Here is a 26,478-nt window from a genome sequence, read left to right on the forward strand (position 1 = left end):
TCCCTTTTAAAATCCAAACAATGTTGTGCTCAATTAGCAGCGTGCTCCTGTGAAAACGGGCGACGAGCCTCTCCACAGCCATTTCCATTTTATTGTGTAAAATCAGACACAAATTTGTTTGTCAATGTTTCAGCCTTACAGTTAGTACAAATTTTTATGTTAAGGACACAGAACATCAACATGTTGGGTTAAATCACCACCAAATATTGCATGTATGATGTTTTATAATTTTAAGTATGGATATTCTTTAAATAAAATGTACATTTTTAATAAGGAGCATCAAACATGAATACAGTGGAGTAAATTGTGGCCATAATGCCTTAAATAAATCAATGTTAATTCATTTCTACTGATACTAATACAGTATGAGTCCATGAAGGCAATTCAGGGAAATCACTTTGTGTGCTCATTTTTGGAGTTCATTATACTTAATAAAATAAAAATTACACATTTTGCTGCTGCCTGTGGAAAAAGAAAAAACATTAAACACATTACTTGTTGATACATGTGTTCTCTTCCTTTGAATTCGTCGCAATTGAAACATTTACTTTTGAAATGATGTGATTTTTCTTTCATTTACCTCCGTTACTGGGGTTTTCTTTTATGCTTAGTGGAATCCATTTTTAGTGCTCATCGCTGGATGTCAACAGGTCCGAAATTGCTTTTGCAAACAGCATTTCACTTTAAACAATTCAAAATGCTTATTGGCAGACTGCATTTCAGCTAAAAACACCATGATCCTTTTACACCAGTGACTGCATCGGCGTTCGCAATATAATGTGAACGTGGGAGTTAACGTTCATTTGAGGGCCATGTTTTAGGAGGTAAAAGTACCGAGACATGATGGTACACAATCTAATGCATCGGAAAAAAAAAACGAATCAACAAAAACAAACACATTTCATCCCACATATTTGATCCAATCCTTTTATAGATTCTTTTAATTTCTCAAGAGATAGAGGGAGGGGCAAAGGGACGTTGGGTGAACGGTCGGTAGGTTAAAGGTCGCTCTCTCCATAGAGGGCGGTGGAGAAGGCAGTGTAGTCCAGCGCCCCCGGTGGTGCTCCGTGGCCCTTGTACGGAGGCATCCTCATGATGCAGTACTCCGCTTGTTCAGGGGGAAGTTCTCTCCGCAGCTCCTCCACTAGTATGTAGGGCTGTGGTAGTGGAAGAAAAAATTTGTTGATTACGGTATCATACCAACAACTGCCTTTCCCATATACAGCCTGTATATAAGGTTTATTCTAAGGAGGGTTTTAACATGTGGTTTGACATGTTTTTTGTCTACTCCTGAATAAGCTTGTGAAGGACAGGATCAACAAAAACATGAGCAGTAAAGTTGGTGTGAAAAGAAATGCAGGGCTGATAATCCATTATCTGTGTTTTGATGTTTTTCTTTAGTTAAATATATTGATTCAATTCATCCCAGGTCACAGGCAGAGTCTGACTTTTTAACCCACAGTACAACTGCTGTGGCAGAGACGATCGACTCCATCCAGCAATAGGAGACAATGCGTGCCAAGCTTTTGCCTATCGCCCCATATCAGCTGAGATTGGCACAGCACCCACCCTCCCCCCCCCCCACTTCATGTGGAGCATAGAAGATGGATGGAGGGGATGGAAGTGCCAGGCTTTGCGATAAAGTCAAACAACAAATCACAGAGGCTTAATCACTTTCTGACCACTTTAATCGCACATAAGCTGGGTTCACGTTAGACAAATGGGAGAGCGATCAGAACAAACTGCTCTGTGAAAGTGTGAAAGAGGAGCCGTTTAATGTCACCGTGGTGTTTCATGTCACAAGCCTGCTCAAGAAGACTTCATTGTTGCATTACTTAAAATATGTATTATACATTAACAAGAAATGTTTTTATTGGACCATTTTCAGGACTTTTTTGGACCCTCCAAACTCTGCCTATGTCCCAGGTTTTGGTCGTCTCGTAACAACAGGAGCACGACCGCATAAACTTTGAAAGTCGAATGCACGTCTGGCTTCTTGCGGGCATTCTTCTCGTGTAAGTGGACAATTAGGCTACAAAAAGCAAACTTGTTTAATTTTAAAGCAATTACACACTTACAAAAACATACATATTATGAGTTGTATATTCAATCTCTTACGAGAGACCTAAGCCCTTCTAAATAACACAGACCTCGACCTTAAAGGTCAGGAACAAAACTGTGGCTCATAAATCAGCTTGGCAAGGCCACTTCTTGGATATAATGACTTGAATAGAAGAGATTATTGGTGCCTAAGAATATCTGCCACTGGGGCACACTACACCAACACAAACACGCCAATACCTTGTCAGCTGCCAGGATCCGGAAGGAAGCCACAACCTGTTCAGCAGTGTCTGTATCCGCCGTCTCTCTGGTCATGAAATCAATGAAGGACTGGAAGGAGACCACGCCACTGCCGTTAGGGTCCACCAGTATCATGATGCGGGCAAACTCCACCTCTCCCTGCGAAAAAGCATGAATGGAATCAGAAAACTGGGGCAAAAAACAACAAAACACCCAAACATTCAACCACGTTTGAAATGCCATACCAAGTCGTATCCCATAGAGATGAGGCAAGCTCTGAAGTCATCGGTCTCCATAGCACCGTTCTTCTTCTACAGGTGGAGGCCAAATTCACGATTAACATGAAAAATAAGGAATACAGAAGCAAAAAAAAAAAAGCGTTTTAAAAGACTTCCTGTACAAATCAGAAGCAGTTACTGGCTGATTTTTTGAAACCTCGTTTAAAGTTTGTCCAAGTCTTAAGAGTGACGGATGATAAAATAAATATCCCTGAGGAGGAAACACTTTCAAATTTAAGCACATTATCTCATGCTTCTTCTTTTTTTTCCCGTGATAAGGCATTGAAGACGGAGAAGATTTGACGATAAATAAGGTTTTTGAGAACATAAATCAGAAGAAATGCAATTATAATATTACTCGCACACTTGCGTGCGCAGGGGTACAACTGTACACAAGCTAAAGTATATGCACAAACACAAAAATCTCCACACTGCAATAGTGAGGCAATTTTGTGCAGTTTGTGTTTGTTGGATGTTTCATCCGTGCGTTTACTTCGGCGCGGAGAGACGTGATCTGTGGAACGCCTGCAGACGCAGCTTGAATGGGATAAGTCATCACGCTCATCAAAACTGCAAGGATCTTACTCATAAGACGCGTGAAATACACCCAAACATGTCTTCTACGGCTGTTTACGATGGATTATTCATGGCGATATGTGATAGCTAAAGGATAAAAGATGAAATTCTTCACCCATCCCCTCTGCACGAGGAGTCAAATAAGGGTAAATTTAGTTTCAAGGTTTCAAAACATTCAACATGCTCACAGATGAAATCAACAAAAATAAAAACGGCCGTCATGTACCCGGTCAAAGTGGCTGAAAGAGGATCTGAACTCGTTCATCTGCTGCTGGCTGATGCCCTTGGCATCGCGGGTCAGGATCTGGGTCTCGATCTCATTGATGGTCCGGGCGATGGTCGTGAGCAGCAGCTCCCACCCGACGCGGATGTGCTGATGAGAAGAAGACGTGCCATTTTTTTTTTAAAGATGGTTTAATGACTGACAAATGTTTTAAAGGCTTTGGCTGTGTTACTACCTCCATCGTGTAGTTGGTATGCTTGTTATCAAACACCAGGGACTCTTGGATTAGCTGGTGGTCTCCCTCCAGCTTGTCAATGTTGGGCTTATAAGCGACAATGACGTGCTCGAATTGCTTCAGCTGGGTCATCTGGTCCTCCAGAGCTCCGCCGATGTCCATCGAGCAGCGTCCAATTTCCTGTTAGGGTAAGACATGCGACAACTCAATTTTGGGATAAATTTAGCTCATAACATGCTGCTCTAAAGATCTGACAGTTCACCTCACTGATACGGCAGGGAGGCATTTACCGGTGACTAAAAGTGAATTATGTCAAGATATACAGCAAGTGAACTTGTATATATAATGTATAATATTTTATTTAATCATCACCTTAATCAGGAAAGTCACCACTGCACACACAGTGTATATACACTGCAGTGCATTTCAATACAATTAGCTTCCTTTTTAGACGTTTATTCGATTAGATAGAGATAAGTACAACAAATACTGCTCATAACCCTGTGTGTCTGACCTCCATCCTGGTCTGTATCCACGGTCCAATGAGATTAGCCTGGGCAGCAAACTGCCGTCTCAGCCTCTCATGGGCGTGTTGGCGTGCCATCTCCTCCTGGAGGGCACTGTCTCTTTGAGGAACCAGCTTCTTTACCTAGAAAATGAGGGATTATGTAAAAATCATAATAATAATAATAATAAACATTATTCAAATGATAAGCTTTATGTGTTGAGTGATTGAACATTCACTACATCACTTCAATACAAAACGGCCAGGAGGCCGCGTGTTAAAGCCGTGGTTACCTTTTCCCATTTGTTGAGCAGCTCCTCTGTTGAAATGGTGCTGTAGGGGTTCACAAAGTTGGCCCTGATCCCATAGCTCTGGGAGATTTTCTGCACCTCATTGTGGATTCCCAGTATAGCCTGTCTCTCTCCATCAGCCTCAGGTAGAGTGGCTTTGAACTGCTCATGGGCCGCGATTAGACTCTGGAAGAGACAAAGGGAAACCCCTAAAATGTTATTACCGTCCTCGATTCATCGAGACTGATTCTATTCCGTCTCATTTGTGTGTGTGATAGATACGACATTAAACAGCAATCTACTAGAGAGAGACTTAGGGCCCCGTCCTAATACCTCCCCTAACCCTAACATTTGCATGTTCAAGTGTAGGGGGCAGCAAGGGGAATTGCGATTTTGTCCTTATAATCATCCCTCAAAATGTAGTGCGCTCTGGTGCGGGCTTAAAACGGAGTGGAAGATGAAATTACCCATGATGCTTTGCGAATTCAGCGAGCCAGCTGATATTTTTCAACAAAGATGTCGTCAAATAAGCACGTTACAATGTGTGTTGGAATATGTTGATTTGATATACAGCCAAAGGACTGTTGAGCTTTGAACACTAATTCACATAAATTGACGATTTATGAAAGCAGCTAGCGAACTAGCTAGCTAGCGGCTATTTACCGAGTGCCTTGAGAGCGTTTGCCCGTCATGTAGCTCTACATGAGGGGAAACTCTCGAAGCACCCTGCAAGTAGCCGCTTGCTAGCTCTGCTACATCTGGGTAGTTTTGTTAGTGTTTTGGATGTATATACGAATACCCCGGTTTTGGCAGATTTCAATCACATTCGTGATATAGCGTTTACGAGGACTGAGAAAAACAAACAGCCAACGCAACAGGCAACACAATCCAACGGCATTTTTCCTGAATGAAAATGGCACGCTCCACCGGTAGAATTGTGACGTAGGTTAGCACGTTCACTACGTTAATTTGCATATAGTGGTGTCCCAATTCCATAGGGAAGCCACTTCCCTCAACGAGGGGAATTTAGGTTGAGAGCACTGCAAACCAAGCGGAAATTTTAAGTGGGAGGTATTGGGACAGGGCCTTAGTTTAAAGTTTACCTGGACTTCTTCAGTCGTATGCACGATGAACATGTCCTGTAGATCCTCCATGGCTCCTTCCATCCAGTTGTTGAAAGGAGCCGTCCTCTTGGCAAACTCCAGGAACAACTGATCGATTGTCTCCAGCAGTTTTTCTGTCCGCTGAGAAGAAAAAGGGATAAAACATGCATTTTATATATAGAAAATCCTGCCTCTTTTCAACCTGTACTTGGACAATTAGTATGAGAAGGAGTCGGCTTTACATCTCCCATAAAAATTCTCCAGCAAATACCCCCCCCCCCCCTCTACTGTTGTGAAGACTAATCCCAGGGTACATAACATCATTGCTGACCTTGTTAACCCCTAACTTTAGCAGGGTCGTTGTTGACAGAGCTGGACAGAAGACAGACCTCTGTCGCTGTCATTCACATTTAATCCTTGGCCCTTTTCCCAGACCCTCACACATTCGCAGGTCTGGAATGGTCAGCGTGGATCAGAGGAAGTGGCGAGTGGGCTTTGAGCCAGTCACTTCCATGGCTGGACACGCCAATAATGTCCATTTCCCTTTGATCTCTCCCGACACACTCCAATTTTACCCTCCTATTCGGGTCAGGGATTTTTAGAGGGGATCCAAATATCCATCTCCTCATCAATAGGTCATGTCTTCACTGCTCTCTAACAAACACCTAATTATCCTTTCACCTATTACTTGATGAACCTGGGTTCAGATACAACTTGAAGCTGCAGTCGGTGTGGAACATTAGCGCACTCTTGTGGTGGCTTTCCAAGCGATCCAAACATTAATGCTCAAAGGTTTGTGATCTTGTGTTTGAATTATATATGTTTCCTAGTGGTCATCAGACAACAAAAAAAATACATTTGTTGTCCAGTTAAACTTAACGAGACAAGAAAGTGCTCCAGGACCAAACACACACACCTGCTTCAACACTTAAAATACAACTTCTTGCAAATGTTAAACTACACATTTTATGGTTTCTTGCTCCACAGCAGAGTTTCTCACTCAAACTCACCTGATTCAAATAAACGGGCTGTTATCAGACCTGACCGTTTGAATCAGGTGTGTTTGAGCAAAGAAACCAGGACACAAACCCTGCTCCACATCATGGCAGCAGCTAATTGACGGGCCTGAATGTTGTGTCCTTACCTCCAGTGCCTCCCTTCTTTTTTGAGTCAGAGTTCCCAGCTTGTCCCACAAATCACAGATACTCTGGCAGCGCTGGTTCACAGCAGCGACGTCGTGGTAGTCGAGCTCACTGAGAAAACAAAATGTGTGCCACCGTTTCATTTGTGGGTATTAAGAGTCACAGGATTTTAAATAGGAGGTAAAAACAGCAAGCACTTTAATTTACTAATCAGTGCAACAAAGTCTGAACTTACCCATAATCAAATTTGGAGTTAAAGCTTCACTAAGGGTAAAGTGTTGTTCCCATGGTATTCAAAGCTTCATTAAACAAATGTGCGGTACTGTGAACATTTCTTTCTGAAATGAAGTGCAGTCACTTCATATTTTTGTGAATGTAGTGCATTAAGGTCAATGAAAAACACATCAGGCCACAGTTTACTTAAGATTTTGTTTTTTATTATTTGATTTCAGACTTCAATACATGTCAGACTTTTCATAAGTGACTGGATCCTGGGCGGTTGGATCTTCAGGGGCAGGAAGATCTTCAATGGGATAGTCGTATCGCTCATATTCCGCATCGTCGTAGTAGTCACCTCCGGCTTCATAGTCGGAACTGTAGTGCGACAGAAGGCCTGAAGGGAGTTGACCAGTGAAGAAGAGGTAATAGAGATAGTCGTCCTTGCTCCACTGATAAGGTACATCCGTCAGCCCAGCCTCCTCTACAGAAGCTTCCGGCGCCGCATAGGGACCAGGTGGTGCCAGATCTTGTTCTTCAGTTTCCTCCTCATAATCTCCATGCTCAAAGGACGACGAGTAGTGATTCAACTCACCAGCAATAAAGCCGGACGCTGGAGGAGGTGGTGGTGGTTGTTGCAAGTCCTCGGTTTCCTCTTCCCAGTCGCCATACTCGACGCTTTGGTCGTAGTTATCAAGCGCACCTGCTTGGAATCCACCGTCAGATGTGGGCTGAGATGTTTTGGACCCCTGGGGGGCAGCTGGAGGCTCATAGACAGCGTCAGGAGAAGGCTTGGAGCTTGCCGTTTTGCCTTTAGGACTAGGATACGCTCCCTTCTTCACCGGTTGGGGACCATCGTTGGCCGACTGAGCAGAAGCACCCTGGTATGAGCGATAAAGGCCAAGGGGAGCATTCATGTCTGACGAACCGCCATCACTAGGAGCACGGCGGGCCCAGTCTACAAAAAGCAAAAAAAACAAGTTCAAATTTAACTTTTGTTTGAGGACCGAAGGTTTCAACACATGTAAGAGAAGTTGAAGTCTTTACCTTTTTTAGGAAAGCAATAGACATTCCAACTCAACAGCGCAACAAGGAGCAGCACACTGTTACAGAAAAACAGCACGGTCAAGTTAGCACAAGAGCAACATTTAAAAAAAAAAAACAACAACCATAAATCACATGGAAAAAGTAAAACACAGTCACTTACCTTGAAGGGAATAAAGCAGCCATTTTGCTTGTCAGCTGAAATGTTGTCTTCCTGTTGTGGAGCACGGCTTAAATATGAACCAGGACACGGTCTGTGGCCAATCCCCAGACTGAGAAGCTAACCATGCACAGGTGCGTGTCATTGACTGCTGATTGAGAATGTCAGCGTGCCACTGAGCCACACCCTGCACCTTTGTTCAGCAGTGAAGGAGAAGTTATTTTCCTCAAAACTAAATCAAGATTTAGGGGACAACTAAACGAATAATACCGTTCGCACTAGGCAAGTGCAATACTCATGGTATTAGAATAACATTGACACAATAAGCCACACATCAGCCAGTTCTCCATGACACATGACTGCAAACATCTGCTTTAGGGATTGCGTACTTTAGTTCCTGTGCGATGGCAGCAATCTGCTCCACTCTGTCCTGGTGGGCTGCCAAGTCGCTCTCAAAGGCCTCGTGTTTGCGAAGTAACGCTCTGATTTCTGTCAAGGTGGCTGTTTCATAGTCCTTCTGGGAGAGGATCAGCTCCTTACCTGAACACAACAGAGAGAAACATGTGGTAGGAGAAAGGATCAACAGCATCTCAGTATAATTTGGCTCTTGCAAATGGAGACAATGACCTATGGCGGTGAACAACAGGGCCGATTGCTTTGCAAAGAATGAGACCTTCAATCGAATACCATTAGGAACAAATCGAAACAAATGCCAAGGTCAAATGAAACATTGGCAATCATGCAGTGAAGCGAGAATACAGATGCCTGTAGATAAAGCACCAGCTAATAAGCCAAGAAAAACATGCACATTTGAAGACACAAAACAGAATCAAGAGCAAATCGGCTCAGATGCGACTGACCACTCGCCCAGTTCTCGTGACTGGTGGCTTTTTGGCGAAACTTCTCCGCCAGGTGATCCAGCCTCTCCAGCCTGCGGATCTCAGTAAGGAGCCACTCCTCGTAACCTTTCTCTGCCTGCTCCAGGCCTTGCCATGCACTGGCAATATCCTGTCAGACAAAATGAACGAAATAACAGATCAAATAAACATGATTAATATGTCAAATCTCTATTAAAATGACACCACAGGTCCTGGCTACTGCGATGTAACACCATAGACTGGATATAAAAATACAAAACTAACGCGAAGCAGGCGCCTGTTGGACGATATCAGCTGCCAATCTCACTGGTGTCCACTCGTATGTGCCGTGATTTAGCATCTTTTTTAGTCGAAAAATGGCACACAATTTACAAAATTGCTCCTTCCTGACATAACCTTCACTTTTATCCAGGTATGGGACCAGCACTGGATGTGGCCCCCCCCTGTGGCTGTGGCCAAATCATGGCACTCATATGTGCCACTCATCTAGTCATCCATTCATTTTCCTCTAAAATAGCACATAAGTTAAATTGCCTTCATGACATAAGCCTCCCTTTTATCCAGGCTTGGGAGCAGCACAAGGAAGACACTGGCTGTGGCTCCCTGTGGCTAAAGTCATTTTATATTGTCCAGTTAACAAATAGAATTGGGTTTCTTGGCAGGGACTCGAACCAGCAACCCTTTGATCAAAAGCCAAGTTCCCTTTCCTTTCAGCTATGGGCTGTTATGTATCATAAGAAGAACACTCAATTCCTAATCCAAGCAGAGTTCTTCTTGTAACCAGTAGTAGCAGTAACTGCTACTTCTGTCCCACCTCCTTGGCTTCATGACTCTCCATTTTCATACACAATGTATTCATGAGACCCCGCAACAAATTTCAACCCCTTCTCAACTGTTGAATTTAAAGCGGAGGAAGAACAGCGAGTCGTGACTTACAGACACCATTTTCCCCTCAGACGGCATGAACGCGGGCCGATTGCTGATGCGCAGCTTGGTCTGCAGGGTGTTGAAATTAATTTCCAGCTGGCACTTCTCCTGCACCTTCGGGGGCTTGTGCTGGCGCCTGTAGTCCCTGAAATCCTCCAGCTTCTGCTGCATCTCTGCCATGGTCTTCTCCGGGGTGCGATTCTCCAGCCAGGGAGTGGTGCGGCGGATCCACTCCAGCAGCTGTGAGACGTGGGGAAAAGTTAAAAGGTAATGGAGATACAGGATATTATGTTAAACAGCAGTGTGTCTGAGAGAGTGATTTTTTTCCAGCAGAGGGGTCAAATAATAATCTATAATTTGGGAAAAATATATATTTTTTTACATTTAAGTGAGGACTTTTACTTTGAAGTGCACTCATTTACAATAAAAGAGTGTTGCGTTGAGAATTTTCTCAGATATACAGTATCATCCATCACATTTTAAATGATTTGACCCCTCACCAGTGGTTAGCACTCTTGCCTCTGCTGCAAGAAGACCCAGGTTCACGACCTGGTCGGAAACAAAGGTTTGTGTGTGTGCTTGGGTTTTCTCTTCCCACAGCCAAAAACACACAGCAATATGGGCCTCACAATCACTTTTTTGCAGCCCCACCACTTAATATCACATTATAATGAGTTATTTCTGTATGGATTTTTTTAATTACTGGATTCATTTTGCATCATAAATAAATCTATATTGTGAACTGTTTCTCGTTCCATATCAAAATAAATACTTTTACTTTGAAATGATGCGAAATATCATTATCATTTAAATCTTTTTTTCTCAAAAAGTTTGACTTTTTTCCCTCTACTGACCAAACTCGACACTCAGTGGCCCCCAGGTCATTTGAGTTTGAGAGCCCTGCTTTAAATTGAGTGGATGGTTGTTCGTCTGTATATGAGGCCCTGTGATTGACCTGGGATTGACTGGCGATCTGTCAAGGGTGTACCCTGACGAGAAGACGGATGGATGGATGGATGGACCCCGCACTCATTATGTGATTTAAATTAAAATCCATTCCATCAGACCCACCAGCACATCTTCTACACAACATTATGTCCATTTTGGAATCAGCTCTTTTAAAGTAGAGGAGCCTTCCTGTCAAAGTAAGAAGCTCTTTAACCCTTTAAAATTATTTCTTTGCATTTTTTCTTATTTTATTTACTTAATACAACAATAATGACAATCAATATATGTATATATATACATACGTTTTTTTTTTTTTTTTTTTTTTTTTCTGTATTTTAGATACAGGCCTCTACCAAACAGTTGAGATGTCTGTTCATAATAAACCTGGTTTGCATAATTCATAAAGTACAACGAGTCACATTCGTTTAGTGTAAGTGAGTTCAGCCTGATGCATTTTTCAATGAGATATAGTGACTTAAAGTGTGGTCGACCAAATGGTTGAGTAGTACCTTAAAGGGTTAAGCACTTGTCCTAAAATTAAAATGTTTATTAATTGCATGGTAAAAAAAAAATGGGGGAAAAGAAGACCTGCCTACACAGGATTGATGGGCACAGATTGTAGAGGAAATCTAAATAATGGAAAAGATGACAATGAAGAGTACGGGAAGCTCAGTTTGTATAAAATTGATAAAATATGATACGATATTCAATTTTTACACTTGATGCTCAGAAAGATTCTATTTTATTTCACCGTTTGTTGACAAGCACGCATCTATGATGAGCTTTATTAGTTGAGTACAACTGTATATGTTTTGTGTGTAAATATTGCTGTGCTGTGTGATGTCATTGTTTGGTTGTGCCCTAATAAGGTCTCAGCTATATTTATAAAGTGCGTCAAATGGTGACACCATGTTTCTAATTGTACACAAGGTGAAATAAACAAAAATAATAACATGCCATTTTCTCCTTAACTTTTTTCCTTGGTAAAGTCAGTGGTTTCATTTTTAAAAAAAAGTGTCATTTTCAAATGTTTTTACCTCACTGGCCAGTCGCTCGTACTCCTCCATCAGCTTCTCATTCTCCTGGTTTACGCCGAGCACCTTACAGATCCTGTTGGCAGCCGTCTCTGCCTGTGAGCGTCATGGGGGCAACAGAATAATGGAATTACTTCAGTGAAATCACCCCGTGTGCCGTGGCTCCCATTCATCCTTGCAATTCAACTAATAATATCATCCTTTTTTTGGGGGGGGGGGGTCAAAGTCAAACAGACAATAAACTTCTGGCACCTGAGTCTGATCTCAGAATGCATTATATGAAACGGTGCAGTGGAGAAACTCATCTAAAAATGCAAATTGGGGGTGGGGAAGAACTGATACCTGCTCAGCTCCGGCGAAAGCGTGGTAAAAGCAGGACACATAGGTCATGATGGCTCTTTCATCAGGCTTGGGGGTGTTGATGATATCTGTGGGGAAAAGGAAAAGTCAAAGTTGGAAGAAAAGGAGGATGAATTCACTGAAGATATAACAATCAGGGACATACAGGGACACACCAAACATGGTGTCAGATTTTGTGAATGTGTGTTCCAATTTTTGGAGGAAAATAGACGATAAAGTACGGCAAATATGAGTGAAAACAAGTATGATTGACATTTGGTATCATCTAATCGAAGATTGGCTGCAGCCAATACACTATACACTACCGTTCAAAAGTTTGGGGTCACTTAGGAATGTCCTTATTTTTGAAGGAAAAGCACATTTTTTCAATGAATATAGCATTAAATGAATCAGAAATACACTCTATACATTGTTAATGTGGTAAACGACTATTCTAGCTGCAAACGTCTGGTTTTTAATGGAATATGTACATAGGTGTATAGAGGCCCATTTCCAGTGTTCTAATGGTACATTGTGTTTAGAAGGATATTGGATGATTAGAAAACCCTTGAAAACCCTGGTGCAATGATGTTAGCACAGCTGAAAACAGTTTTGCTGGTTCTTTGACAAGGGCAAGATTATTATTTTGAATAAAAATCATTATTTCTAATCTTGTCAATGTCTTGACTATATTTTCTACTCATTTTGCAACTCTTTTGATGAATAAAAGTGTGACTTTTAATGGAAAACACCAAAAAAATGTATAGGTGACTCCAAACTTTTGAACGGTAGTGTGTACATATAGACTATGAGTGAACCTTAGAGAGTACACGGATATTGTCAAAGTTGTGCTGAATATGAGAAGGTCAAAAAAAAAAGAAGAAAAAAAAGAATTCATTTGAAAACTCATCCTTCTATATCTATAAAACATTACCTTCGGCGTCCAGCATTTTGGGAATGTCCAGGTGTTTCTCGGCTATGTCAAAAGCCAGGTTCAGGTTCCCCAGAGGATCATCCTAAATAAAGAAACACAATTCTGCATCACTGAGCAGCAATGTCGGGACTTAAAATGCCACTACACTGACCTCCGAGCTATGGTGGACATATTACTCTGCCAGACCATCTACAGCACATGCACCTTCATTTGATAGAAGTTACTTTTTAAATTTTACACAACTATAGAACTCTTTTGGATGTTATTTTCCTCCTTTTTATGATTTCCATTAACCTGGTATATATTATATTATACAATATTTCTATAGTATACTATTATACTATATTATGCTAGTATATATTTTACTTAATCTACTATCTGTCATGTCATGACATATTTACTTTACAGTACACTCTTAGAAATAAAAATGCTAAGTAGAACCATATCAGGTTCTTCGGCTTGTCCTCATAGGACAAAAAAAGGTTCTACCTGGAGCCATTTTGGAGGGTTCCACCAATAACCCTTTATTTAGGAAAGGGGGTTTAAAGGGTTCTCTGGATCAAAATGGTTCTTACTGGAACCATTAGTGTTACCAAGAACCCTTGAAAAACCATTTAAAGTAAAGGGTAAATAATAAGCCAGGAAATCAGTCAATATCATCAAAATATTTTTTTTTTATGTTTCTCTAAATGGTGAAAACACTGGAATGACATTTTTAATGCTAAAATATAATCATTATTGTTCAAATTTACTGTTTTACAAAAAAAAACTTGCAAAGCACATTTTTATTTCTTGTCAAATCTTGTCATATCGTTTTTTTTACATTTTTACAAAATGTTTTAGTGGTTAAATATTGTATGAAAAGGTGAATTCAGTTCAAGTAAAAGTTTACATGTTTGTGTTTTCTCGTGTTTATGACAGGCGCGCTGATAAATCTGTCACTGTCGCACAGGAGAGGAATCAAACGATAAACATCTTTCTTTTCTTTTCACAAGTGACTCTGACAGACGTGATAATATAAGAGAGTGGGGCAGTGCGAACAGCTGACAGTGAAGCCTGAAAGGAATGGTCAGTGAAAGTGCACTGACGTAAAGGGATCACGCTTCCATGCTGCTGCCATTGTGTGTGTGTGTGTGTGTGTGTGTGTGTGTGTGTGTGCGCGCACTACTGTTCTATAATGGTAGAGGGTGAGGACTGGCACACTACATGACAGCGCCAGCTGCTCGGAGATCCAGCGCTGGCCAGACAGAGAGGTGGAGAGAGGGATAGATGGATGGATGGATGGGGTAGGAATGAGATGAAGGGATGAATAGAGGGATACCCCGTGGCCCCTGACCACAACTTACTCGTCGGGCAACAACACACACACACACACACACACACACCTGGAGCCAGACTCAAACAGCTGCCTGGCACAGCTGCCAGTCTCCAGGTGGCTTTAGTTCTCAAAGGCCCAGGTGCGACTGTGACTGTGTCAGTGAATGTGTGTCAAGAAGATGCAGAAGAGTGGGAATAATAAAAAGTGTGACAGTAAATATGTGCAATAGGTTTTAAGAAATACTGAGGACGAATAAAACATGTTATTCTCCTTTTATCTGATCTTTATCTGATCACTTTATTGTGTAAGTATCCAGTGTCAGCCTCTCTAACGTTTCAGTATGTGTGCACTTAGAGTAAATTTGTTAATTTGAATCCGTGAATTGTTTTTTTATGTTGGTGGATAATTACGCACTTTGAGAGTGAAGCTGTAATAAGATTACATTTTAAAAGTTCAATTAAAACCAGTTATGTTAAGGAAATACAATGAAATGTGTTCAATTTGCATAATTTGTTGTTGTTTTTTTCCCTTTGAAGTGTTGTAATTTGCTTTGCTTGTTTGCCTTAACAACAGGAAAGTGTGAGTGGCTGTGTTGGACTGTGACTATTTTATTCACTTGTTTTATTTTGTGTATATTATTGTCATTTTGTTTTATAATAGTATGTAAATTGATTATTTGGGATAAAGGGGCAGAGTAAATACGATTATTCTTCTTCCTGCTCCTTTTCATTCAAGGCTTGGACGACTTTGTGTATATTAAATTGTTTTATTTTTAATTTATTTTTAATTTGTGAATGAAATTAAATAAATAAACTAAAATCAAATTCAATCAAACTAAAAACTAAATAACCACATGCATGTATCAAAAGATAAGCAAATTCAGATGTATTAATCCGAATGAAATCAATAATCCTAGTCTCATGTGTCGATCAGAGTCATGATTTAAGGTTTGGGTGTGGACCTCAGAGGATTTTCAGATTTCAAAGTGGATCCAGGCACTCGTACGTGGATGGTACTACCAGTTGCCCACCAGGGGGCGACTCCATTGGAATGGAAAATGAACTTCTACTTCTCACTTCATTTATAATATCAGTAAACATTTTCCTGAGGAATTAATGGTCTCAATCACTAGTTTAGCTGTGATTATGTCAGATTATGGCGAATAGTCAACAACACGCAGCACATATGAGTGAACACCAGGTGATTGACAGCTGGTATTGTCCCAAGGGTGCAGATTATGACATCACCATCACCATTTCACTGTCATCTTCCTGACTTTCCTGACTGGCAGCCTCTAAAACTGAGGCGCACTACGTGACTCTGTGGACAATAGCACAGGAAAAGCTAAGCCTAAGGCTCTGCGGGGACCAGGCTCAGGTTTCTGTGACTATTCTGGGTCAACTCCAAGTCAGGTCAGTGTGAGTTGTGTGCTGAAAAAGCTGCTGCTGCTGCTGCTGCTGCCGCCGCTTGTGTTTCCAAAACAAATGAAAATGTCACTCCCTCTAACCAGCCGAAGCCTAAAACTGTTCCCAGAGCAGCCTTGGGCTCCCTGCTGCCTGACTCAGAATGCGCTCCTTACGAGTACATTGGGGTTGTTTTTTTTCTAATGACACACATGGACGGGCTGTCAGTTGCAGCTCTGCAAATAAACAAAACAGCTAAATGAGGCCCTCAACTCTTCACACACAAATACTATGAGTCCTGGGAACCCATTAAATGCACATTTAAATGAGCTGTGGATTTGCCTCAGTGAAAAACACTTTAGCACACACACACACACACAGACACACAGACACACAGACACACACACACACACACACACACACACACCGATATGCTAGATGTTTTTGCGATGGGTTTTTAATGGATGGGAAATGTCAAGCTCGGCATTCATTTGTCATGTTTTTAAGATCGGGTTTCTGAATATTTATCCCTTTGTGTCAAACATACGAGGCCACAAGTCAGCAGCATTAAAGCCCATGTTGTGATGTTTGGGCGACACACAAAAAAAATGACCTTATAAGCTGTAGCAGCAGCTGATTTCCATGCTAAGAATGTAGAGTAATTGTATCATTTATATATATATAACCAACACAACTGTCCAGTACTGACTGACTTCCTATTGACAAGGATTTAGAAATAACTAGTGCTGGGTGCGCTAACGGCGTCAACGCTAACGCACGTTAACGCATGACACGTTTCCATGACGACTGACTGGAAAAAGACATGCGTGACTTCATGTTTAAAGTAACACTAAACTTTAAAAACAGAGACACACATACACAGTACACAGGTACGCTGGTTATTTGTAGCGCTGCTCTTTTCGTTTAATAAACAGACCGCTCCAGTTTGTACTGTAGGCACGCTAATGGTGCTAAAGGAGCTAACGGAGCTAACTGGTAAACGGTGCCTGGACTCCGGTGTCCGGCACGTAAACATGACGGCACGCATGTCTTTTCCACGTGTCATGCGTTAATGTGCGTTAACATTGACGTCATTAACGCATGACGAGTTTCCATGACGACTGACTGGAAAAAGATGCTTGTGACGTCATGTTTACGTGACTCCGGATTGTTAAAATGAGTCTCTAAAGTAACACTAAACTTTAAAAACAGAGACACACATAATCAGTATACAGGTACGCTGGTTATTTGGAGCTGTCGCTGCTCTTATCGTTTAATAAACAGACCGCTCCAGTTCATACTGTAGGCACGCTAATGGCGCTAAAGGAGCTAACGGAGCTAACTGGTAAACGGTGCCTGGACTCCGGTGTCGCGGCACGTAAACATGACGGCACTCGCGTCTTTTTCCAGTCAGTCCAGCATAAAACTACAACATCACAACACCACAACACTATGTCTATGCATTGCTTTGTTAACCACTCTCTCTCTGCCCACACCAAAGTCCATAGAAAAAACCTGTGATTTTACATCATGGCGCACAGGAGTTGCTGATCCATTGCTGCCTTCATAGATAAGTTTAAATGGGTTATTTGTGTCATGTCTGTGTTTGAAATCCTTCCAACAGATTTACCAAAGTGACACAAGCTTCCCAAACAAGGCAGCGGTCGACCAGCAGCTCATGTGTCCCTGCAGGGTGAAATCACTATGGACTTTGTTGTGGACACCTCAGTTTCCAGGCATAAAAATACATTTTACAGTTAGTTAAACTTGTTCTGAAGACACCTTGAAGTTAAGCTGGTGTAGATTTTCAAAAGTGAGGCTTTTTGTTCAGTAGCTAAACTTGAAAAAAAAGGTCTAACAAAAACATAAAAGTAGCTCAAAGTGCCATTAATCAGTGCGTTTGTGTCCAGCATCAATCACAGTGTGAAAGACGTGTTAATTTGGTGGAAGTGATCAGTCTGTTAGTGAGGACTGGAACACAGCATCCTGGGTTACAAGGGTGTAAACCAAAACAACACCTTGTTGAGCTTAGAGTAGTCGAGGAGGTCGGGTCTGTGTCTATGAATCAGGGCGCAGAAGGCCAGGCCGTCCTTCCAGCTTCACCAGCCAATGAGCGGGAGAAAATCAACATGTGAGTTTAAACTGGACTCAAGAGATGAAGGCGATGGAAAGGCAGAGCAGAACTACTGATGCTGCTCAACTCTTTAAAGAAAATCCCCCCAAAAAAGCCTAAAAACATAACCACAAAAAAGGACCTGCTCCAATATTGTAATTATTAGTTTATATTTTTCAGGTGAATTTCTGTTGATGCCTTCTAAAATCCATAATCTGGACTTCTAAAGTCAGTTTCAGGATAAATAGTATTGTATTTTTGGAATATGTGATGACATTCTTTGGAATATTAGATAATAAACTAGATTAACATGACTCAATTAAAAGAAACACTGACCTGACATGGAAGTTTTGGACATTGACATTCCTGTAGGGGGCAGTCTTTCTCTGACACCACAGGAGAAGACCTTCCTTGGCAGATGTTTCTGAGAAAAGTGAACACAGTATACTTTTATAGCAGAGATTATCCCAGATCAGATTATATAAAAAGTCTCACATTTTCCAGTGTATCGCTCACCTTCCACAGAAATGTCCTGAATGGCGAAGCGGAGGATGATCGTCCAGATCATTCCAAGAGTCATCTTTACATTACCGTCCACAATCTCTGAAAAGCCCCCCCAAAGTTTATACTCCGTTTGCACAAGGAACAAAGAAATCTGATGCTCTCATGCAGTAGATTCTAATCTTTGAGTACCTTCAGCTCCAATGGAGACCAGTTTCACTCCTTTGCTTGTGATGTATTCCAAAGCTTTGTTGACATTCGCGATCTTATGAAAACGCATCTTCCCTCTGTCCGGCTTAGGTAATCTCTCTCCTGCAAACAGCGTTATTATGTGTGACAGTCAAATCTGCTGGTTCATATAATAAAGGTCCATTTATGGTGATTTATTGACCAAAAATAAAAACCTTTTTTATAAAGGTTCCACCTGGAACCCTTTTGGAAGGTTCCACCAAGAACTTTTTTAAAACCTTTTATTCCGGAAAGGGGTTTTAAAGGGTTCTCTGGATCAAAATGGTTCTAACCGGAACCATTAATGTTACCAAGAACCCTTGAAAGGGTTTTTCAGATGCAAATGGTTCCAGGTAGAACCTCAGCCCTTGTAGAAGAACCCTTTTGGAACCCTTATTTCTAAGAGTGTACTGTTTGTCTGTAACCTTGCTGTACTTGGACACACTTGAAAAAAGAGATTTTTAATATTTTTCTGGTTAAATAAAGGTTAAATAAATAAAGATTAAATAAATAAATACATAAATAATTAAATAAATGAATGAATGAATGAATGAGTGAATGAATAAATAAATAAATAAATAAATACAATTATTGCTTAAATAGAAATAAAAAACATGTTGTTTTTGTAGCTTTAGAATAAGCCTTTTATATATATGTACTTTGGGCAGGGTTTTACTCGCATCCTGTTTGGAACGCAAAGGCTACCGTAGTTCTCTGACCTACTTGAGGAAGGAGGAGTCATTAGTTATCACTAATTGGGCCCTTTGCACAGCAGCCATTTAGATTGTTTGATTAATTTGAGCAGGAAAAAGCACAGGTGTTCAGAGAACCATGCATGAACCCTGAGACTGTCACAGCTAAATGGAACCCAGCCATCATTCACTTGTGATTATCCAACTGTCAAATTGGGTCATCTGCTCTCACACATTGGACCTTTAAACTGTAAAAGTATAGAATTGTGTCTCTGACCTGAGATAACTTCCAGGAGCAGCATGAGCTTCAGTCCATTCCTGAAGTCCTCCTCGATATTTTCGATTTGAGTCCCAGCTTTCCTCAGGTGGGAGTTACACCAGGCTGTGAACGTCTGAAAAAGAAGAAACGCACAAAAGCCCAGGGACGCTAGTGAGAAATACAGCTCCACTGATGCAACACAGCTCGTCACATTGAGGTGAATTCTCCTATAATGTGTCACGTGGATTAAACCGTTGGCATATTTCCCCCTGCAGTAGACCTAAACAAAGTGAGGCAGCTCACACTTTAACACATGTTCAAATCAATCTTAACCTCTGTGACCGGCTACATTTTCAGCAGATTAACCTTCAGCGACCCATCATCAGTGTCCACTTTTCCCCTGTTGTACTTCCATCACTAACAACAAAGAGGAGAACTGTGAAAATGGTGTAAATCGAGTTAAGACCTTCTCATTGTCTTTCTCCTCCTATTTTTATAAAGTCTATAATAGCCAGCAGCCGACTTTAGAGGCCGAGCGCAGAGGAGCACATTCCCGCTGATATAAGGCGTTAAATTTAGACCTGCTCTGCTGTGCTTCATGATAAAGAGACGGACTGACGGACGGATGGGGGGAGGAGAAAGGAAACGTCAAAAACGTCTCTGGCCGCGTCAACGTAAGTGAAAATGTCACGTGGAGACGGAGCACGTTTGTCCCCCCACACACACACACACATCACTTTCTGTCACTTAACGTGATTAGCTACAGCAGGACGGTGATAACTCTATCACAGTACGTGTGTGTGTGTGTGTGTGTGTGTGTGTGTGTGTGTGTGTGTGTGTGTGTGTGTGTGTTCACACGCGTTACTATAACGAGGTATGACGACAGGCAGACGGGGACAAAATTCACATTTACAATCGTCATCAACTGTCAATTAATTTTATATAAGAGAGATGTTAAACATTTTATCTCTATAATAATCACAACTTACTACCTTCATTTTGACAATGGAAAGAAAATGTGTCATTACCAACATATTACTTTGGAATTAACATGATTATTACTGTAAATCGCTGTTTTATGAGCACACTATTACTATTACTTTTATTATTATTATTATTATTACCAAACATGACACCTTATTAAAAAGATATCTAATAATAATTATTGTAATAATGTGAATAAAGTAAATAAAAGTATACATAAAGACAAAAATACCAACATAGACAAAGCTTTTAAATAAAGATAGTAATGAAAATTTTCATGTGTTTATGGTGCAGGAAAAATGGCTATAAAAAAATAAAAACAATATTATACACAGACAGGAGATGCAGGAGGAAAAAATAAACATTTAGTCTTTAACTTAAACAGGTGAGCATAAATGCACCTACTATGTAAATACTTTAAAGGTCAGAGGTCAAAGTATGACACTGGGGGTATTTTGGACACCTTCTTTCAGGGCTTAGCAGTAAAGTAGCTCTGTAGTTTAACATTTACATGACTATTTTCAACACGTGTGGTTCTAATATAATACTAATATATCACTTAGTTTGTATTTTCCGTCTCTGTTCATATACATATATAATATAATATAATATACTGCATACATGTGGACGTCCGTCCAGGTGCCTGGTTTAGGTTTTCCCCCCTGAGGAAGCTGGTTCACAATCAGAATAGTATCAGCCTCGGGAGTGAATCACATTCCACACCGAGCAAGTCCTCACAGGCTCCATGTGACATTGAACTGCTGTCCTCGCTGATAGATAGAGAAAAAAAAAAAAAGTGGTCTGCCGGTCGTCCAAATTTGACTCGACCACAATTGCAAACCCCCCACTGCCCACTTTCCGACCCCCACCTCTCAGCACGACCAACCGGTGACGATAAATCTAAAAATATTTATGAATCGCATCCAACGAGGACCAACCCTGTCACTGCATTCGGGGCCTCACTGGATCAGAAAGAGTCCAGGAGGATAGAGACACTAGTGAGGCCGCGGTGGTGGATCAGTGGTGGAGCGACATGGGCGCGACACTGAACCCCACTTAAGATGTATGAGTGTGTGTGTGTTTTAAAGTGACATGCATTAAAATGAAGTGGTGATATAAAAGCATGAAGTATATCACTTGGATGTGTCTAGTTGACCTATTATTCAAAATAATACTAGAGATGAGATGCCACTCAAAGAATTAGGGCCACAAACATAGTGGAGTAGTGGCTTGCACTGTCACCTCACAGCAAGAAGGTCACTAGTTCGAATCCCAGTTCGACTGAAGGTCTTTCTGTGTGGAGTTTGATTTAGCTTAAATGCACAGTATCTCATTTCTGCCACTGGGGGTCGCCCAATCAAAACACTCACAAAAGACATCAGTTGGTTTCTCCTGTGCGTTTGTCAGGGTTCCCACACCTTGGTTGGCATTGAATTCAAGGACTCTTCAATGATTTTCCAGGACTAATTCCCTAAAATTCAAGGACTAAATGTGCTAACACAGCTTAAGATGGAAGGGCAACTTGTAAGAGCTGCTTCGCCCATGATGGCGCCCACTTTAATTGATTTGCATCTCGATGAGTGATCTGTCCTTGGGATCTTGGTCAAAGTCAGTTTTTGTTAATTGTCTTTGTTTGAGCCACAGATCCTGGAAATCCCAGACATCACGTCATTTGCTCTCGGTGGACAGTGTCCTCAACACCGCTAGTAATTACGACTCAACGCAGGCCTAGTCTACGTAGATCAATCAATGCAGGGCGCGTGAAACGGTAGGTGGACTCATACCAAACAAGGGAGACATTAACCTAAATATCAACTTGACTTCTTTCTTGCACAAAATTCAAGCACTTTCAATGACCCCAAAACATTCAAGGGCCTTGTGGCCCATTATATTGAACAGAAATGTGGAGTGTTGGAAACATTTAGCGTATTTTAATGCAGAAAAGTTAGGTTATATGTCTATATATAAGTCTGGTTTATTGTCTCTGTAACAGGAACAGGCGCTAAGGCCTTTATCAAGCCGTCTGAGTCAGATAACAGATTTAAAAACATCCAAATACACAGCTCCATCAATTTCCAGTGAAGGAAAGCTACCACAGCTGCTGGTAGGATTTGCTTTAAGCTCGCTGCACTGGAGCCTGAGCTGAACAAATGATTAATGGTGAACTGGAAAGAAATTATTTTGAAAATGTGACTACAAATGACCCCCCCACACACACACCTCCCACAAAGACGCTAACAAAATCCTCCTGGCGATGTTACTGTTTACAGTGAATGTCAAGCAAAGAGTGTGAGATATACACGCCGCTGTAGACTAATTTCATCAGCTGCCACAATAAACACTCTACTCTCTGTGTGCTGTCATTAGCGGGGCTGTTTTTATCCGTTTTGATCATTTTGAACAGCTGCTGGTGAGACCATTCCACGGCAACAAGCGCTTGTCAACAGCAAATTACAATCTGATAAAAAGATAAACAACGGGAATAACTGTGAATATGAATTGAGCTGGTGCTGCCAAGTGTCTCCAAATATACACAGTTTTGTCATCAATGGCTGCAGGAGGTTTTGAGGTCTGAGCTCCAGCAGTTTAAGGACCTGGGTCAACCTTTAAAGCCCTAAAACCAAGTGACAGTGTGTGGGAGGCCGGGGCGCTATATCGAGGTGGAGCTGGTCCTGGTACAATATTTCTGCCTGGTTTCTATAAACAAAAGAATTCCACGCCAAGGACGCTGGATTAACCCTGCTGTACTGCCTCTGGGTCCCGGAGGTTAAAATTAGACCTAGCGTCCATTCTAATCCCGAGAGCGTCATCATGTGTTAGGAGCATGTGTTGACAGCTCCGCATTCCACGCGTATCAGCGCAGAGGCTGCAGCAGCCTGTGGTGGAGCTGCTGCTGCTGCTGCTATTGTTAGCTGCTGCTGATGCTACTGCTGCTGGTACTGCTGCATCCACCCCATCCATCCTCCTCCCTGTCTGAACCCCAAGTTGCGTCAAGGCTGCAGCATGCAGCGCACCGGAAGTGCAGAAATGCTCGGCGAAATAAAAGCACATCACAACAACCTCAAATACATACATATAGAAGTGCAATTAACACTTGACATTTAGACATTTTGTGATCAAGAACCAGTGAAAGCATGGCTACCAGCAGGGACACAAGGGAAAGACACTATTATGGTGCTTTTCCATTACACAGTTACAGCGCGACGTCATAGCACGGCTTGCGCGAAAACTGCCGTGACGTCGTTTTGTACGCGAAACAAACACGCAAATCAGTCGTTCTCTGTGTAACTGAATCAATAGAATCAGTGAATTAAATCGATCGGCGGCTTTCAGCAGTGCCGTCGCTAAATAAAACCAGTATCTACAGTTCGGCATTGTTCGGTTTGATTCCTGTGTAAGACGTCATGACTCGTCTAGTGGCGACACGCGAGAGCAGTATTAGCAAAACAGGTTAGCTAATAAATTTGTTTCTTCTTCTGACAGTAAAACAGACTTTTCCAACTGCAAACTCAAGTTCGTAATCTCCCTGCAACAAAGTAAGTTCAAATGTGTAAAACAAAGGGTAAAAACTGTAACTACCTAGGCCAGATTGAGTCCCACTCTAGTCCGACTAACGGTTTGCATGAATGGAGTAGTTGCTCAACTTCCCATCCCATTATCTGGGCGTGTTAATCCCACTTTGAGAAAGTCAATTTAGTACAATATCAGTCGGACTAAGATGTATATTCCAAAAGTCCAGTTTAATCAGACTAACGTGATCATTCATATTTTCTCTAAAGTCATGTTAGCATACTGAATGAGAGAAGAGTCCAGTCATGGAAACTGCCCAAACTATGTGCAGTTTCCATGACGCTAAATAAGTTTTGGAAAAGTCCAGAGAGACTTTTGAGTTTTGGATTAAGGTTAGATTAAGGTCTTATGCTCTGTTCCATTTACATCCCTGAGATAACAGGAAAACTGTACTACGTGTACGACTGATTTACTGCTATAAACCGAACAAGTAGAAAGCGTTTGTGTGGTGGCAGCAATCTTGGAACCCCATGACAGGGTTGGTGAGTTTATCCGATCAGCGAGGACTGTCTATATACTGTAATCCAGCAGTTTTCAAAACCTTTTATACCCGGGACCACCGGAGGAAGCTAGGGTACCACTAGTGGTACACGTACCACAGTTTGAGAACCATGGCTGTATCTACAATTAATTTTGATTTACACAAATAAAGGCTGCACAACCATAACAACTACAACAACTTGATGCCAGCACTTCTTATTTTTTTTGGTACATTATTTTGAAAATCTTCACCGGAAGTAGAACCCTTCAAATATGGTAACCTTGACCTCAGTCCGAACAGAACGGTGTAAAATAGAATTTGTGTGACACTGTAAAAGCAAATATTTATATCAAATATTCATGATTTTTTTTCATGTTTATCTAAGTAGTGAGACGTGAGTTCAGAATTCAAGACTTTATTCCAGTTTCGAGAGTTGTTTTAGTTGGTCTTACTTTCCTCTGCTGCTGCTCCCAGGCCGGGTCCAGGAGCATGTCCCGGTCCCACTCGTCCTCCTGTAACATGTACTCGTACTCGTAGCCGTTGTCATAGTGGACCGTGGTCTCCACCTGGGTCATGGTCATCATCTTTGCTTACTTTTCTGTTCCTCCTGAAGACACTCGACAAAAGTATCCTTTGACTGTGAGACGGTGGTGGTGGCGGTGGTGGTGGTGGTGCTGTGTCCTCGACTTCTCTGTCTCTTTCTTTCTGTCTCTCACGCTTGCCCTTGTCCTCCTGACCTGACAGACGTCTGGCCCTGGTTAGCACAGAAGAACAAGCGACAGTAGGATCATTAGTACTGGACGGTCACGTGACGCCCTCATACCCCCCCCCCCCCATCCTAAAATTCCCCCACCATGACTCGCACACACCCACAGTGTCAAGATGAAGTCAGTTTGTGGTTGGACAGTGAGGAGGAAAGTAACCTTTGACCCATAATAAATTGGTTTTACTTGGAAAAACTTTTTTTTTTTTTTTTTAATCCACAGATGTGGATTTAAGTGTGTGGGATTTGGTGACACCTAGTGGCGAAGTTGCGTGTTGCAGTTGAATAACCCTCAACTTCCCCGGCTCTTTCTATCATGGAGAGCAGGGGTCTCAAACTCAAATGACCTGGGGGCCAATGCTACGGTGGCTGGTAAGTGCAAAAATAAAATTACAAACGCTGAAACAAATTTACAAACTGTAAACGTATTTCAGAGTTTGTAAAGTTGTTTCCGAGTTTGTAAAGTTGTTTCCGAGTTTGTAATAGTGTTTCAGAGTTTGTAAAGTTGTTTCAGAGTTTGTAAAGTTGTCTAGAGTTTGTAAAAGTGTTTCAGAGTTTGTAAATTTGTTTTGCACTTACCAGCCACCGTACAATGCGCATCTATTGTGGTCAAAAGGGGGCCGGCCTAGAGAACAAAAAGTGGGGGAAAAAAACTGTTCACAATATTGCATCATGATATCACACGTACACTTAATACTATTTATGATGCAAAATGAATGTATTAATATTAAAAACATTTATTTCAAATTACATAAATAATAGTGTGGACAACTGTAATCAAAATTTGACCAGGAGCCGCTTTGGCCACTGCCAATAGTGGCTTGGACCCTAACAAGCGTATTATATATGTTATTTAATGTTGTATATGATACATTTAATAATGGGATAATTATGACATGACAATTATTATTACTGTAATAAAAAAACATTGCTAGTAAACATATTATATTCTATCACCTCGGTGGCAGCTGTGCCTCAGCTGTGTTTCAAAGACGGTGAGGTCGTGGGCCATGTTTTCATTATTACATGATAT

General features: G+C 41.5%; 2 protein-coding genes across 2 annotated transcripts; both read right to left on the reverse strand.

Moving 5' to 3' along the window:
* On the reverse strand, positions 1-25,433 carry actn2b (actinin, alpha 2b). The gene is made up of 21 exons (XM_083897651.1): positions 25,135-25,433; positions 19,666-19,780; positions 18,661-18,780; positions 18,484-18,570; positions 18,304-18,391; positions 17,873-17,951; positions 13,134-13,215; positions 12,203-12,288; positions 11,864-11,956; positions 9,888-10,118; positions 8,934-9,081; positions 8,463-8,613; positions 6,656-6,764; positions 5,512-5,652; positions 4,412-4,594; positions 4,128-4,262; positions 3,614-3,793; positions 3,382-3,528; positions 2,547-2,612; positions 2,302-2,460; positions 1-1,157 (listed from the first exon to the last, which is right to left on the reverse strand). Exons 1-21 carry the CDS (start codon positions 25,264-25,266, stop codon positions 999-1,001), a joined length of 2,691 nt encoding a protein of 896 aa, XP_083753777.1. The 5' UTR covers positions 25,267-25,433; the 3' UTR covers positions 1-998.
* Positions 7,109-8,432, reverse strand: LOC310934271 (uncharacterized protein; the record flags this gene model as incomplete). The annotated part of the gene is made up of 3 exons (XM_083897965.1): positions 8,077-8,432; positions 7,917-7,972; positions 7,109-7,827 (listed from the first exon to the last, which is right to left on the reverse strand). Exons 1-3 carry the CDS (start codon positions 8,097-8,099, stop codon positions 7,109-7,111), a joined length of 798 nt encoding a protein of 265 aa, XP_083754091.1. The 5' UTR covers positions 8,100-8,432.
* Positions 25,434-26,478: the final 1,045 nt, after the last annotated feature.

The sequence above is a fragment of the Microchirus variegatus genome (assembly GCF_963457635.1).
Source record: "Microchirus variegatus genome assembly, chromosome: 11".
In the NCBI taxonomy this organism is placed as follows: domain Eukaryota; kingdom Metazoa; phylum Chordata; class Actinopteri; order Pleuronectiformes; family Soleidae; genus Microchirus; species Microchirus variegatus.